We start from the raw sequence: 15,619 nt of genomic DNA, 5'->3' as shown, positions 1-15,619 counted from the left end.
AAGTTTGGTATGTTACTTAATTGTTTGAAACTGAGCAATCCAAAACTGTGACCAGGAATAAAACACATACCCGACACATTTATAGAAAAAATTTACAGTTTGTTTTATTAATACCTCCTGGGTAGGACTGAATTAATTAAATCTCTGAAGTCTAATACACATTCATAAACAATAAAAATGTATTTATGGTTATGAGAAATGTTATTAAAGAATCTCTAAATTATAGTGTATCCTAACTAATCAGGCATTACGCAATTCGTTGTAAAGTAGCATTGGGTGTAGAGATGCATTTCACAAAACAGACCATTATAAACTATACGATGTAGACCAAAAATAGGCTAACCGTGTGTATTGGCTAAAGAACAAACTTTAGATTAAAAAACAGTGGCCTATGTGAGAAATACAAAAAGGAATGTTTTTGGGAAGGGTTCATTTCATTATTTTCTGTTGAGTCCAAATTAGTATACAAAAAAAGAAAAGAAAACACTAGCTGCAGATGCGCTACTAATAATGACTTGTGGCTGTGTGGTAAGACATGGGAGGAGCTTCAGAAGAATCAACTTTTTCAGATTTTGAGGCGTGCGCTGTGTTGATTCTTCTCCAAAATTGAGAGTGAAGGTGAATCTGAACGTCCTCTCCGCATAATGGTGCTTTCCAGAACCAGCAATGAATTTTACGAAGCTTTCTGGTGATTAGGGCTTTAAATGTTCAGCAATTTATGTGAGGGAGAATGGATTATGCGTGCGCGCGCTCCCATCAGCATGACAAGAATCGCGTTGAGAGCGCGCGCGTCAGACAAATGACAATGTTGGTCATGTTGTTTTTTGTTGCGCTTCTTCCATATGCGCTCACAGCACGTAAGTACAATTTCAGATAATTTTTAAAGTTTACTTTAAAGTAAAGCCATTTGAGAAGATACTTCATGTTCATTTGAAGCTTGTGTTGGAGGTGTTTATGTTTTCATTTTCATCTCTACACACGTTTATGTCAGTCATTTCGTCTTAGTTTACGGTAAAATTCAATAGTTAAGAAGGATTTATTAATTTTAGCTGTGGTAACTTGTCGTTAGCAATAGCTTTCATCAAAAAGAAAGAGAATGACAGAAATGTTATGAATACTTCCTATACTGTTTGAAAGGCGACCTTATAACCGTCTACAGCACAAATAGTAAATTGCATTTGAAATAAACTATTGGAAATTAATGTAAATGTGTGTAAAGCAATGCTATATTAAGTAATATATATATATATTATATATATATACAGAAAAACCTGAAGTAGCTCGTCCTCGAGTGCAATAGCCTATTGCTTTTATGAAACAGTCACTACATGATAAAATTAATAAAGACACTAATTTAAAAAGCATATTCATTAACTTAGGTATCCTTCGTCTAGAAAATATAGTCCGTCATAATATAATATTGCTATGAAAAAAAAAATGCTAAGGAGGTGAAAAATGCGTACATAATTTAATATTATTGTCAATATAATTGTTCATTCACTGATTTCATTGGTCAGTCTCTCAATGCTAAAGCATCCAATAAGGTCTTTCCTAATAATTACAGTACCATAGTTTATAAATTAATTATTCAGTCTTGTTTCCCAACTCTTCAATGGCACATGTTAAAGAGCTTGTCCGCCTCCCACCAGGAGCAGAAATGATCTGCATCAACACTTGGTTTCCCCGAAGGCCAGTAGTAGCTCTTCAAATCCAGCCATCGTCCCTCTGAACATTTGTCTTAAACATGAATAAATATGAGCTCTGCGGACACACAAGAAGCATATTTACAAGATGGAAAACCACTTAAGTTACTGAAAAATGACCCTGTGTGACCTTTCCAACTGCGGTCATAAATCCAGTTGTAAAAGTGCTGGAATCATGAAGTCTCCTCTTTTTCTGACCCCCAGACTTGGCTGTCATAAACCCCCAGGACCCAGTGCTTCACATCGGGTCGAGCTTGACTGCGGTGTGCACCATTGGTGCCGAGCTGGAAATAACAGCTAGATCCTTGTACTGGACGCTGAATGGAAGACGCTTGGCTAGAAACACTTATAGGGTCCTGAGCCCGACCGAATCCAGCGTCACACTCCATCAACTCAATGGCTCCTTACAGCGGTCAGGAGACAATCTGGTTTGTCACAGAAGTAATGGAGAAGTGTTGGCAGGATCGTGTCTTTATGTCGGCTGTGAGTCTGTGAATATTTCTGGCTTATATTAATCGCTTTTTTCTTTTTTTTTGCCATGTGTTTCTGAATACTAAGGCCATACTTTATTTTTATTTTAATTTGACATATAGTGCCCCCTGAGGAACCTCTCAACCTGACATGTTGGTCACGAAACACCAAGGATCTCAGCTGCAGATGGAGTCCGGGTGGTCAAGGAGAGACGTTCATCAACACTAAATATATCCTCAAGTACAAACTAAAGTGAGATTTTGACAAAAAATAATAATCATCATCATCATACCAACACCTGTTTTGCAAGAATCCCTTTTAATATTCAACTTTTCCATTTTAATAACCGTCTAGATGGTACGGTAAAGAGAAAGACTGTGAGGACTACACGGGACAGCCGTATACATGCTACGTTCCTCGAGACCTTGCCATTTTTACACCATATGAAGTCTGGGTGGAGGCGTCCAATCAGCTCGGCTCTTCCACTTCTGATGTCATCACTTTAGACATTTTAGATGTAGGTGAGTAAGACTGAAAAGTGCTAGTTTGATGGAAAATGGTGTCGAGATCAAGGTGACTTGGGATAACGTCACGCTTACTAACTTGCACATAAATTCAAGTAAAAAAACCATCTGAACATCTCGCATATGGTGCGCACACACTCGTCTGAGAATAGATTTTTACAGACTGTAAAAACACTTTTCCAACAGCTGAAACTTTTCCAAAAGGCAACTCGTGAAAATAGTACTGTAAAAGTCAATGGGCAGCGGAAAGTCTGTTGTCAATTGGTAAAAATTTCTAATCAAATGACTAATTTGACATACCAATGCATTAATCGAATTAATCACAATTAAACTATATCCATCAATCAGCACTTTTTGCTGAGAAAAGCAAATATATTCCATTACTACATCTTCATTTCCTCATCTTCTGAAACAATAAGCTCCGTGATTGGCTTTGCCCTAAAGGCAAGCTTGATTACAAAACGTAGCAGTGGAGCACGTCCATTTCAAACAACAAAAGAAACGGGAAATTGCCGTAGTAATGGCAAAATATCATCGAGCTAATGAGCGCAGATGAAGGTTTATTGGGAGGTTCAATTACAAGAATATAGTCTTTGAAGTGAAAGAAAGAATAGTTTAACGGCTACTAACTTTTATTGGGTTTAATCAACAGCTTTGAAAATGCCTTTCGTACAGTGTTAGTTAATGTGAAATATTTCATTCAGTAACCACAGATCCGCCTCCTGATGTCCTTGTGAGCCGCGTTGGAGATCTGGAAGATCAGTTAAGTGTACGTTGGGGCAGTCCTCCCGCCCTGAAAGACTACCTGTTTCAGGCCAAGTACCAGATACGATACCGTGTGGAGGACAGCGATGAATGGAAGGTATTGCTGGAATGGTTTAGTCCACAGGAGTTCAAATCTTGCTCCTTGAGGGTCAACATTAACTCCAATCTGCCTCAACACACCTGTCTGGAAATAGCTGGTAATCTTGAAGACCGAGATTAGCTGGTTCAGGTATGTTTAATTGGTGTAGGAGCCAAACACTCTTAAAAATAAAGCTTCCAAAAGAGGGTCTTCACAGCAATGACAGAAGAACCATTTTGGGTTCCCAAGGAAGAGTACAGAGCAAGTTTAATTTAATAGAAAATTTAATCTAAAGCAGGGATGTCCAATACTGCTCCTGAAGGTCCACCAGCCAGAAAAGTTTAGCTCCAGTCCTAATTAAACATACCTGAACCAGTTAATCAAGTTCTTCAGTAGAAACTTCCAAGCAGGTACAGTTACAATCGAAATTACTCAACCCTTCAGAGACTGCAGTACTTTACAAATACAAGCTTTTCTGAAGATCCAGAATAGAATTAAAATTGCATCTATAACAGTTCACTGGCATATTAAAAGTGATATTGTCAATATATAATTTTTAGTAATACTGCTATGTCATAATTATTCAACCCCTATTCAACATTGCTGTTTTTAAATCACTTATTTGCATAGTGGGGAATAAAACAGTCTCAAAACACAATTAAGCCTTTAGAAACTCTATTAAAAACAGAATTAGCTTGCGTGGTTACACATACATACAGTTAGCCCATGCATGTGCTGAAGTTGAGTAGCAAAAATGTCAACAGAGATCTCACAAAAGCTAAAGAGAATAAATATTGTATTACTTTAGAAAGGCTAAGGCTATACGTATGCAGATTTCTAAGACATTAAAAGTTACTAGAGAGACAGTTCCCAGCCTTATTTCTTAGCTTAAAGTGTGTTGTGCCAGAAAACCTTTGAGGTTGTGGAAGAAAAAGCACAATATCATAAAACGTTTAATCAGAGCAACTGAAAAAATTTGCAATGTTAATCCAAAGACTTGCAAGATGACCCGATGAAAGGAGGAAACCCATTGCAATGCAGTGTGTAAGACGAACATTAGACAAGTACAGTATGGCCTTCATGTTGAGACATCTTGATGAATACCACTCATGATCAAGTAGAACAAAAGGCAGACTTGAACTTGATTCCTCCTGGAGCTCTGGAGGAATGTTTTATGGAGGGATGTGACCAAACTGGAACTTTTTAGACCCATGGATCAACGGTATATCTGCTGCAAAAAAGGCAAAGCTCATAAGCAGAAGAACACCATCTCCATCATCAAACTTGGAGGTGGATCAGTCCTGTTATGGGGTTTCTTAACTGTAGCAGGAAGTAGAAAACATGACTGTATGAAGGAAATCATGGATTCTTTGAAGTATCAGGCCATTTTGACAAGAATTGTGATGCCTTTGTTGCAAAGACTGAAGCTGATGATCAATGGACTTTCCTGCAGGACAGTCATCCCAAAGTACACATCCAAATCTACTTCTGCTTGGTTCAGGGATCAGTCATAGAATGTACTTGAGTAATCTGTTCAGTCTCCAGGCTTAATTCTCATTGCAAATATCTGGTTGAATTTAAAGAAAGCAGTGGTCAATGTGAAAACCAAAGATTTTCAGTGATCTGGAAAGTTTTTCAGGCGATGAATGGGCCAAGACTGTAGTAGAGAGGTGACAGAAGCTTCTAAGCTTCTAAGCACTTACATTTATTGGTGATTTAAAAGAATAAAACATTCTGCACAAAATTTGAGTTTTGGGGGGTTGAATAATTTTGAACATAAATGTTTAGAGCCAATTTGAATGTAATCATGATTCATCAGTGTTCCATTCTCATAATCACTCAAAAGTGTATGAACAAATTTCTCTAATACTTTACTGATGCCTTTGTTAAATTGTTTTCATAAAATTAAGTTCACCGCAGCAAAATGCCTTGCAGGTCAAAGGGGTTGAATAATTTTGATTGGAACTGTATATTGAAGCTAAACTCTAAGATGATGCAGGAAAGTGGCCCTCCAGGAGCAGAATTTCAAATGACAGTTTCACCCCAAAATTAACATTCTGTTATTGTTTAATCAGCCTCATGTGATTCTACATAAGTTTCTTTCTTCCGTGGAACACAAAATTACATTTTTAAGGAATCTCCTGGCCACTCCTTTCTGAACCCTAAATGATGACTGACCCCAAAATTATCTCTGGCCTCTTAAAGGTATTCCATATGACTTGTGCAAATTATTCTAAGCCTTTTGAAGTCATATGATAGCTTTTTTGATTGACCGATTCATTTAATTACCGACCAATCCAGTTCTCACATTGAACTCACTGACGTAAGGATCCAGCAGTTAACTTCTCACTAGAGAGGAAGATTATCTTTGAAACTCTGATATGATTTCAAACTCTTCTTTTCAGAAACCCAATGTACAGTTTCAGAAGGCTTGGAATATAATAGAATTAGATGGACCATCATTTTGATGTTGTTTCAAACCTGTTATACCTATTATAGTTTTGGAATGACATGAAGGTGGGAAAAATGACAAACAGCCCTCCCCAATATAATGACCGGTGCACATACTTCGATTATTATTCTTAGTTTTTATTTTCTATTTCCCATGAGGTCATAGATGATGCTGGGAACCAGACGTCTTGTCGGTTAGCGGGTCTCAGGGCCGGTACAGTGTATTTCGTCCAGGTACGCTGCAACCCGATAGGCGTCTACGGCTCGAAGAAAGCAGGTATTTGGAGCGACTGGAGCCACTCGACTGCCGCATCGACACCTGGCATCGGTGAGTTGCATCAAAATGCAATAATGCAATGTCCCTTCACATTAGGCTAATTAGATACAATCCATATGTGAACACTGAAAAAATATCAAGCTACTTGATAGAGATTCTATTTAGAACTATTTAGAGGACAACTGGTTACTTATCTGGGCTTTTTTTCAGACAGGTCACATATTGGCTCATGCGATTCAAAACCAAGCGAGCACAACTCAACGCTACGAAAGGAGCTCAAGCAGTTTTTCGGCTGGATGCGCAAACACTCATACGGCTGTACGGACGTCAGCATCAAACTCTACGACCAATGGCGCGTCTGGCTACAGAAAGCCCAGAAAACACACGACCAGGTCAGTAAGGAACAAGCGTATCTCCTTCTTAACACTTATCAAGATAACGAATCATTACTGCTGGCACACATGATATAGGGCCTGTGTGGGAAAAAAGAAAGAAGCATTTTGCTGTTTTATGTGACCCACAAAAAGAGAAACCAAAAGATCTGTTTCTTCTTTTGATCAATAGGCAAACATTTGATTGCGTGTACTAATAGCGAAGCATCATATAATCTTCAGACGTTCCCACAACAGAGAGGGACCGGCCAGTCAAAGTAACTAGCTGGAATGCTTATAAATTCCTTTTAGTTTAGACTGCGCAGCAAAGCTTCAGCTGCGATGCAACAGAGTCGAGAAGTCTTGTGTGGCGTTTTCCAACGCTAACCAACATCCGCTGCACGCTCTCTGAACCGATTCAGTGGTTACTGTTGCTTTGGCATTGACGATTGTTGGGAAACTTAGGTCGCTTTATTAGTCACACTGTCCTTTGAAGAACACTGCCACAAAAATGGCTGGTATCAATTATGCTTCTCTCTCCCCATACATCAACTCATCACATTCACTTGTAAATGCCAGTGTCTTCTCTTTCAGGTACTACAAAGTGGTAAATCATAGTGAAACTCTAAAGAAGAGCTTGGGAGAGTTTGCGGGGGCCTGGGACGACAAGGCTTTTATCACTCTCCAGTGCTTGGGACTCTCATTTGGATGAGCCAAGACTCTCCGAAGGAATCCGCAAGGAGCCTGTCATTTGGCGACATGATCTACTGTTTGCCTCCTGCTGTAGTCTCCATCAGATACGTCAAGGAAGCGCTTTTGTCTCAGACGTGCTATTTATAAGGACATTAAAATATAAAGAAAACTCCAAATTACGATAAAGCATAAAATGTTTATTTACTTTCTCACTCTTATTGACTTTTCATTCAAACAAAAGGACCTTTGCAAATGACAGATTTGAACTAAATGTAGCAAATTTGTAAGCAACAACAACAAAACGAGAGCATTTAAATATTGTTGAATAAATGACGACAAACTTTTCATTTCATTTTTAGTGTGCTGTCCCTTTAATTGGTACAAAGTTTAAACAATTTAATTAGTATTGGAAATGCAATTGTTTGTCCTCTGTGTTCAAAAACATCATGTAAATACTGTATCATTATGTATAAATATTTTTGTCTGTATAAATGTCTTCAATATATTTAAGGAATTTTCATGTATTTTGTAACACATTAGCGTTTGCTGAATATTATTATGCACACAATAATGAACATTGTGTCGGTTTAGCAAACAAAACGTCATAAGCTATTCTCAATGTATTCAAAATAATGGAATAAAAGATGCTCAAGCCTGCATCAGCATCAGCAATGCACTCTGTCTATACAACACTTGAGACAGCGATCGATACCTTAGATGAAGGGAGAGTTCATAGAGGATCTGAATCCGTCTCGGACTCCTCGGAGGCATACTTGAAGTCTTGCAGAATCTCACTCAAAGCGGCTGTATTCTTTATGATACTGGCAGTGATGGAGAGAAACAGAAAGAGTTTTATCATTCATTCGGATGTTTAGAAGAACAATAGGTTTTAATCATTAACCTGATATACCAAGTACTGTACATCAAAACCAGGATGAAACATTACAAAGTGATGTAAGAAAGTTTTTGTTTTATCCAGCTGTATTTACTCCGTTAATAACATCCAAAAGAAAGATACAGTATAATACCAACATATCAGAAAATAAATAAATAAAAACTGATCTGGAAAAGGGATCACCCCCCTTCAGGTGTAGCTAATCACCTTCTCAATTACTATAATACTAATTTCATTAAAAGTACAAAACTAACATCAAAAGTGCAAAAAAACATAGTCATAAATATATATTGACACACAAAATGACCACCAAATGCAATGACTTGACTTGAAGACTGCAGTCCACAAACAGTCACCATCAAATTTAGCTGAACTTCGGCAGTTCTGCAAAGAAGAGCGTCCAAATATTGCAAAGTCTAGATATGCAAAGTTGATAGAGACATATCTCAACAGACTAAAGGCTGTGATTAAAGCAAAAGGTGGTTCAACAAAATACTGACACAATGGGGCCTTTTTCCAACTCAGTGATTCTGTATTTAGTTTATTTTTTCTTTCTGAAATGTTGGTCTTCATTTCAAACTGCAAAGAAACAAAATGTGTTTATGGGGTGATTCTCTTCTATGCCCACTGTACATAAAACAAATCAAAATAAATTACAAATTAATATTTAAAATAGATTTGGAAAGCAATTGTGTTCCCAGTAGTTTTACTCAATTTACTTGTCAATGTCAGGGGTGTAAGAAAAACACATAAACACATATATCATTTAATTTTTTATTACAGATGAATAAGAAATAGATAATAATTGCCCAAAAATACTATTAAATATTATATATAAAATAATACATGGACTTAAATATAAATTACAAGTTCACATTTTAAATATATGCAAATATATATATATACACAGTTGCACTTTCTCTTGGAAATCCTCATCTTCTGGGTGATCCTGGGCATTCTGCTTGGCAAACTGTAGCTTGTATTTATTTCTAGCCATTTATTGTTCCTAAATGTGATTATATGATACAAGCTGAGTATTCAAAACCCACTAACCATGTCGCTGAAACTGTGTTCTCGGTGTTTTCGTAGCTTGGCTGATAAATGTACTGCGCAGCAACATGTGTATCGTTTCATGTAGCCACGCTGTTGCTCTTACTTCCTGTTTGGGTTTGCGTAATACAACGTCATGTGACGTCACCTAACCGCTTGCATACTAAGACAAAACTCATAAAGTCTTAAGTTTTTACCTAATATGGTTTGTGACCAAGCAAAAAGAGGCATACTTTCTTGAAATGATAATATAATATATAATACAGTTTTTCAATATAAATTTATATTTATAAAAATCTATAATTTTAGGAAGGCTAATATTGAATGTCTCACGCTAAATGGCCACTAGGGGGCGTCAGTGTCCTGTAAAACCCTTTCTCGCGCTTCCATATCGAAATGAATTCACATCAGGTTGAATTTTTTTTTTTAAAGCCATACTTTTATTATGCAACTAAGTATGTACGAAACATCTGAGTTTAATGATATTTAGTTTAAATAACCAAAATTAATTTTAACACATGCATTAAAATAATGCTTAAATACTAAGTGCTACGCGAGGGGTGGATGGACATCAGTTTTAATGCTGAAATATGAGCAATCGGAACTAAAGGCGGATAAATAAGACCAAGCCAAGAGGGATTGTCTTTACACGTGGAGAGGAGCTCAAAAAATTAGTTGCACGGACTCAACACTTGGGATAGAAGTAGTAATTATTTGTGGAATATACGCCGGAGAGATTCAACACAAAACAAACGAGGGACATAATGAGAGTGCTACATATGCACCACAATTCCTGGACTTTATGGACCGTGTTCATGTGTGTAACGAGTGGAGTTCATTCACAAGAAAGACTGTAAGTATACTATGTTTGTATGTAGCGCTCTTTTATGGACACTGGGTTCAAAAATTCTTATTAGAAAACACTTTCACTGAAGGGTTCTACTTGTTATTTATTTATTTAGTAAGAATATAAATAGGTTAAATGTTTATTTTTTATTACCATGCAGTGTAAATCCATATACATATAATATGTTTAGTGAAAACATTGTGGAATCGGCTGAAGCAATAGATAACAAATATCAGACCATGTGACATCACAAGTGCAAACATATTAGACTGAAACTCTGAGCAACTAAAGTATCTATGTTTCTTGGAAAAGTACTGCATTGAACTTTAATTTGACATGTTTATGTGTGCATTGTCATCCAACAGTGGAGGTGGCCGAAGAAGAAGAACAGGAACTTATACTCATTCCTGCAGGTATCATCATCTCCTCCTCTTTTTTTTAACACATCTGGATCGGTGACCTGCAGGTGTGAGCATGTGCCACACATGGACAGGTGTTGAAGAGTTCAGCAATCAGATGCTACATGCATATCAGCCCAGACTACATTAATGCTTGGATAATTAGTATCCCAGCCTCCTGTTGATCACCTCGCACTTTCCCGTATAGGTAAAAATACTACAGCATTGATTTCCAAAAGGTTACATTAAAATGTTTACTTATCAAATCCAGCCAACTTTTACCCAGTGTTGTTTTTGGGCTGAGAAAATGCATCTATAGGGCTGTGGTTATTGGGGTTCCTCAAAGTTATGGTTTTAGTCCGCTTTTATTTATTTATTTAAGTTTCCTTTACCTACAGTAGGTGCCTCCTGTTTATATGTTTATATGAATTTGCAGTTCTTTTTTGCTTGAGGTAATTACCAAGTTTGTTTGTGACCTATCTGTATCAATGATTGAGGTGACTTCCTGGATTTGCCATTTGTAAATCTGTTTGGAAAACTCGCACCATTACCTGTGTAGAAGAAATACGTGTTTTGGAAATCTGTCAGAGCATTTCCTTGACACAAATTCAGCTTAGTCCTAGATCAGAAATGTGTTTGAAACCGAATTCTAATTTACAATGATGTCTTATTTTGACCTAAACTCAAAAATAACTGGAAAAAAAGAAAATTTATTCTACTCTTCTATTAGCTTCGTTTTATTTATATGGATGGATATTGTAATGATGTTGAAAGATAATATGAAAAATAAGTATACTTAAGTTTCAGGTATAATTCCAAACTGCAAGAAAGACATTTATTATCCTTAATGATTAAGTGGTGCTGAGCAGCGGTGTTAACAAAAACCCATAAACTAGGATTTGTCTCTTTTTTTAGAATTTACGGACATTTCTACTGTAAAGCCTTACAAACATTCTTATGGAAAGATAAATGAGTTAAGACATCCAAACTGTGAATTTTTTTTACATTAGAGATACATTTACACACTTGGTCTATTGAAACATATGAGCACCCCTTTCAGGCCATTTTGTAAATGTATTCTTTTTCTATCAGTCATGTAGTCTGGCAATGCTAGCTATATTTATTTAAAATATATATATTTTTTTTTACCAATTTGATTAATAACAACTACAAACACAATACTTAAATTCCACAAACATGTTTTTAGAAAAAAGTAAAACGGGCCTAAAACATACACTTGAGGGACACCACAGCCAAACAAAAAAAACGTATCTTGATTTCCAGAAAAAAATATCTAAATGTCTTTGAAACAAATCAAACAATGCTTTTTTTTTGTCGAAGATGGCAAATTGTTTTGCAGCATGTGATTTATATTTAATAGGTGGGGAGGAGCCAGGTTCTGGAGCTGAGGTGTCCTACTATTCTTACAAGTATTCCCCAGAGAGTGAGGGAAAAAAAAGTGTCTATAGGAGAAGAAGAGGTGGCAGACACCACACAGCTTCTGGGTGGACATATCCTCACAGTGGACACAAAGGACTCACTTGAGCGATGGTGAGATACAACCCATTTATCGCAGTCATTTAAAGGACTATTCTTCCAAAAAACATCTTCACATTGTAAAACATCATATTTTTTCAAATACGTGTATAATAAGCATCCATATTTTGTCTGTTTCTCTGCTGCCTCTACAACAGAGACCCCTGGCTGCCAGCAAATGCAGGAGCTCCACGTTTTACATTCTCTGCGAATATGTTTATGTATAAGAAGGGCTGGGAAAAATAGGGATACCCGGTCAGTTGTGATGAGATGACAGCTCTGAGTGTATATGGAAAGAGAGATAATATCAGTTCTTCTTTCTTTTATTTTTTAAAATTCATTTCCATAGCAGACACTGACTATGCATCCATGCTAAATGAAAATTGGCAGACTTGTATGAAATCTGCACTTTTAAACAGAATGTCTGTAATGCGACTATTTAAGTTCACGGAGTAATTTGGTTTAATTAAATGTTAAGTTACCAATAAGTGTTTCTTACTCTTAAGTCCCATTTAACATACTTTTACTCTATTTAAATTCCCCTAAAATCAATGCAGATTTGCCAAATGGCCTATGTCATTTGGAAAATCACTTAAAATTAACCATCAATATCACATTTATTAAAAAAAAATAAAGTCAGTGTGAATAAACTATTGCTATGCTTGAATTGCAATTTGCATTCTGTTTGTTCTATATAATATGCAAAATTAGTATAAGGGCATACCAAATATATACTAAAATACGATATGTATATTTTGAGTGGAAATTTCTAAGTATTTTAGGACACATTGTTCACAATCAGTAATACTGGAGAATTTGGTTTGTGATTATTCTCCAATGTGTAAAGACCGTATACCACAACCGTAAAAAGTATATACTATGCAAACGCTTAGCATATGCATACAATAAGTAGTATTTCAAAGTGCTCTTAATCTCCCAATTCTAACTATTTTTTGCACAATTGCAGGTTATAAAATTCTGATTTTACATCTCACAGGTTATGCTCACCCTAATGTATGCATGAAAACCCTTAATATACTTTGGGCTTTATTATTGCAGAGCAGTCTTATGTATTCACAATACTACTGTATATACAGTACTAAAAGTACATACACTTATGCTAAAGTTGCTTTTAAACAGTTTTGAGAGAATCTATTGTTCCTGGTTAACTGCTTGAGCTTCTTCAAAGCTCTCTGACACTTGTTTGAAGGTCCAGGCAGAACATTGACCCCATGTATTTCTGTCCGCTGGGTCAGCTTGTGAGACTTCAGCTCCAGTTACCTTAGGATTGTTAATGTTTGATGTTTATTTGATGGTCAGTGAAGTGGTGAACATGTTCACCTATCATGCCTCCATTCATTTTAATAGCTCTCCCAGAGTTTCTTACAATGCATATCAGATGGGAATATTGTGCATACTCACTTACATGTCCTTCAGAAGTTCCCATCTTCTCAAATGTCGATGGCCTTTTCTATGCTGGTTTGCAGGGAGGGGTCCCAGCTGCTGGTCTCCTTAGTGACCCATGCTTGATGGTCCATCTCTGCTCAGCTGAACAGAGTAAAGACATGAAAGAGAAAGGAAAGCGAGAGGAGGAATTCTCTGATGGATATGTTACATGACAATGAAGTGATGACAACTTTTGTGCTTCTGTCTCTCAAACACATTTGTAATATTTAGAGGACATCTTATTTAGTTCAGCTAGGAAGAAAGTCCTACTAACCATCGCTTCAGCTTTGAACATGGATGTTTTGAAGATCTACCCATACTCGTGGTTTTCCAAGTAGCTGCTTGCGTTTTTAAATTTCCTGAAACTGATTCTGCAGGAAACATTCTGTAGATTTCTAGAATGGTTATACCTCCAGTCCCAAATGCGATCTTGACTTGAACTGTGTTTGAAGGAAGTATCAGCATGTGTGGAATCAAACTGGTCCTCAAACATTTGTGGGCAGAGAAGATAGCCAAATGCACTGTCAGTCCTCCACTCCAGGAAAAACCATCAGGCCACTGGGATGAGCTCACATTCCTGCTGGGCTGCATCTAGAGGGTGTGGATATTCTCAACAGCTGCCTGCCGAAAACTGCATCACTGCATATTTCTGATAACAAGTAGGGAAGTGCATATGTTGTGTGTGCATGACTGCATTATGACGGCTGTGTTTTCCAGTCTTGTTTACAGGGCCTGGTCAATACATCCTTCCACCGACTATTGGCTTTGTAGGCCATGATTTCACCAGTCAACAAGTCCCACTCCTTCCATGGCAGGATGACTAACAACAGTGAGTTTATATGTACTTACAGTGAAATAAGAGAACTCCGTAAGAAATAAAAATATAACAGCTGGAGTCTTTCTAGCTCATTTTATGCCAGGAATGTACAAATCAGCAATGATGACATTTTCACTAAAATCATTGATGAAGTTGTATTTTGCTAATGTCAGCAGTAGAGGGAGACAGACTGCTGGAAATATCCATTGTTGAACATTTCTGTATTGATAGGCTAGTAGATCAGAAGTGATATTTCTATTAATATTATTTTCATGTTACTTTACAGAAAAGGATACAACTACGCTTAATTTTGCCCCTAAGGATTTGATTTTTTATTATTATTATTATTTTTTTTACATTTTTTAGCATTAAAATGTATCTAATATTGCTTTTTTATTATTATTCATACTAAACCATTTACTTGTTTATTAACAAGTATAAACAATATCAACAAGTATAGTGATATAGTATATTGGTTTCTTTCCGGAGTGATATTATGCTTTGACATATTTTTCGACATGCTTAGTGCATAGCATTGACCGTAGTCCAGTACCTAAATATCCTATTGATGCCAAACTGACTCGCTTTGGAAGAGAGAGCAGCCCTGTCTACTCCATACATGGCAGGATGGAAAGTCAAGATAAATCGGTTATTTTGAAGTGGCACTGTTGAAACAGTTCCTTGTTTACTGGTCGATCAAACTACTTCATGTCGAAACCACCAGGAAACACTTAGCTGGAATGAGTTGACAGTTCCTAAGCCTTGTTGTAGCTGATATTTGCAGCAGCAATCTTCTCCACCGCTGAGCACACAGTCCCGGGAAAGCCTCTCTGTGCAGCATCCATCGCAAACCAACAGTTGTCTACCTGCAGTTATTGATGCAAAAGGTAGTGACACCAGATACTGAAAGAAAGCAAAGATTCACATGCTTTTGCCCTTCAGATATGTAACTCTGGATCAGTGTTTTGGGTAATATTTATGCAAAAATATAGAAAACTCTAAGGGGTTCATAAACTTTCAAGCACCACATCTGTGTATTTGTGTATGAAATCAGGGAACTGATTTGAAACTAAAGCAATAAAAAAATCTTGCTTTAAAATTAATTTTAACTGAAATAAAATGATTAAAATTAATGAGCCATATTTCGGATTTCATTTCAGTTATAACTGATGTACTAAAATAATAATAATTACAAACTAAAATAATTTTATTTCAGTTTTATTGTTCACACTGTATCATGCTAACAAAAACTTATACACTATATAATAGGAAAAATAATCAGCTAGATTTTTTTGA

General features: G+C 36.6%; 1 protein-coding gene across 1 annotated transcript; it reads left to right on the top strand.

Moving 5' to 3' along the window:
* Positions 1 to 474: 474 nt before the first annotated feature.
* On the top strand, positions 475 to 7,441 carry LOC113065010 (cytokine receptor-like factor 1). The gene is made up of 8 exons (XM_026236113.1): positions 475 to 857; positions 1,908 to 2,186; positions 2,297 to 2,426; positions 2,529 to 2,695; positions 3,403 to 3,560; positions 6,153 to 6,321; positions 6,481 to 6,662; positions 7,236 to 7,441. The coding sequence occupies exons 1-8, from the start codon at positions 731 to 733 to the stop codon at positions 7,257 to 7,259; spliced, it is 1,236 nt and encodes a 411-aa protein (XP_026091898.1). The 5' UTR covers positions 475 to 730; the 3' UTR covers positions 7,260 to 7,441.
* The last annotated feature ends 8,178 nt before the right edge of the window (positions 7,442 to 15,619 follow it).

Source organism: Carassius auratus, chromosome 47, assembly GCF_003368295.1.
Source record: "Carassius auratus strain Wakin chromosome 47, ASM336829v1, whole genome shotgun sequence".
In the NCBI taxonomy this organism is placed as follows: Eukaryota; Metazoa; Chordata; class Actinopteri; order Cypriniformes; family Cyprinidae; genus Carassius; species Carassius auratus.
Note: the sequence above shows the minus strand (reverse complement) of the source record. Positions and strands in the feature narration are given on the sequence as shown.

Bases quoted from the DNA above. Each gene is read 5' to 3' on its own strand.
- LOC113065010 (XM_026236113.1), top strand. From the start codon at position 731: ATGGATTATGCGTGCGCGCGCTCCCATCAGCATGACAAGAATCGCGTT. The intron at 858-1,907 runs GTAAGTACAATT...TCTGACCCCCAG, and splicing joins TCCATATGCGCTCACAGCAC to ACTTGGCTGTCATAAACCCC. The intron at 2,696-3,402 runs GTGAGTAAGACT...TATTTCATTCAG, and splicing joins TTTAGACATTTTAGATGTAG to TAACCACAGATCCGCCTCCT.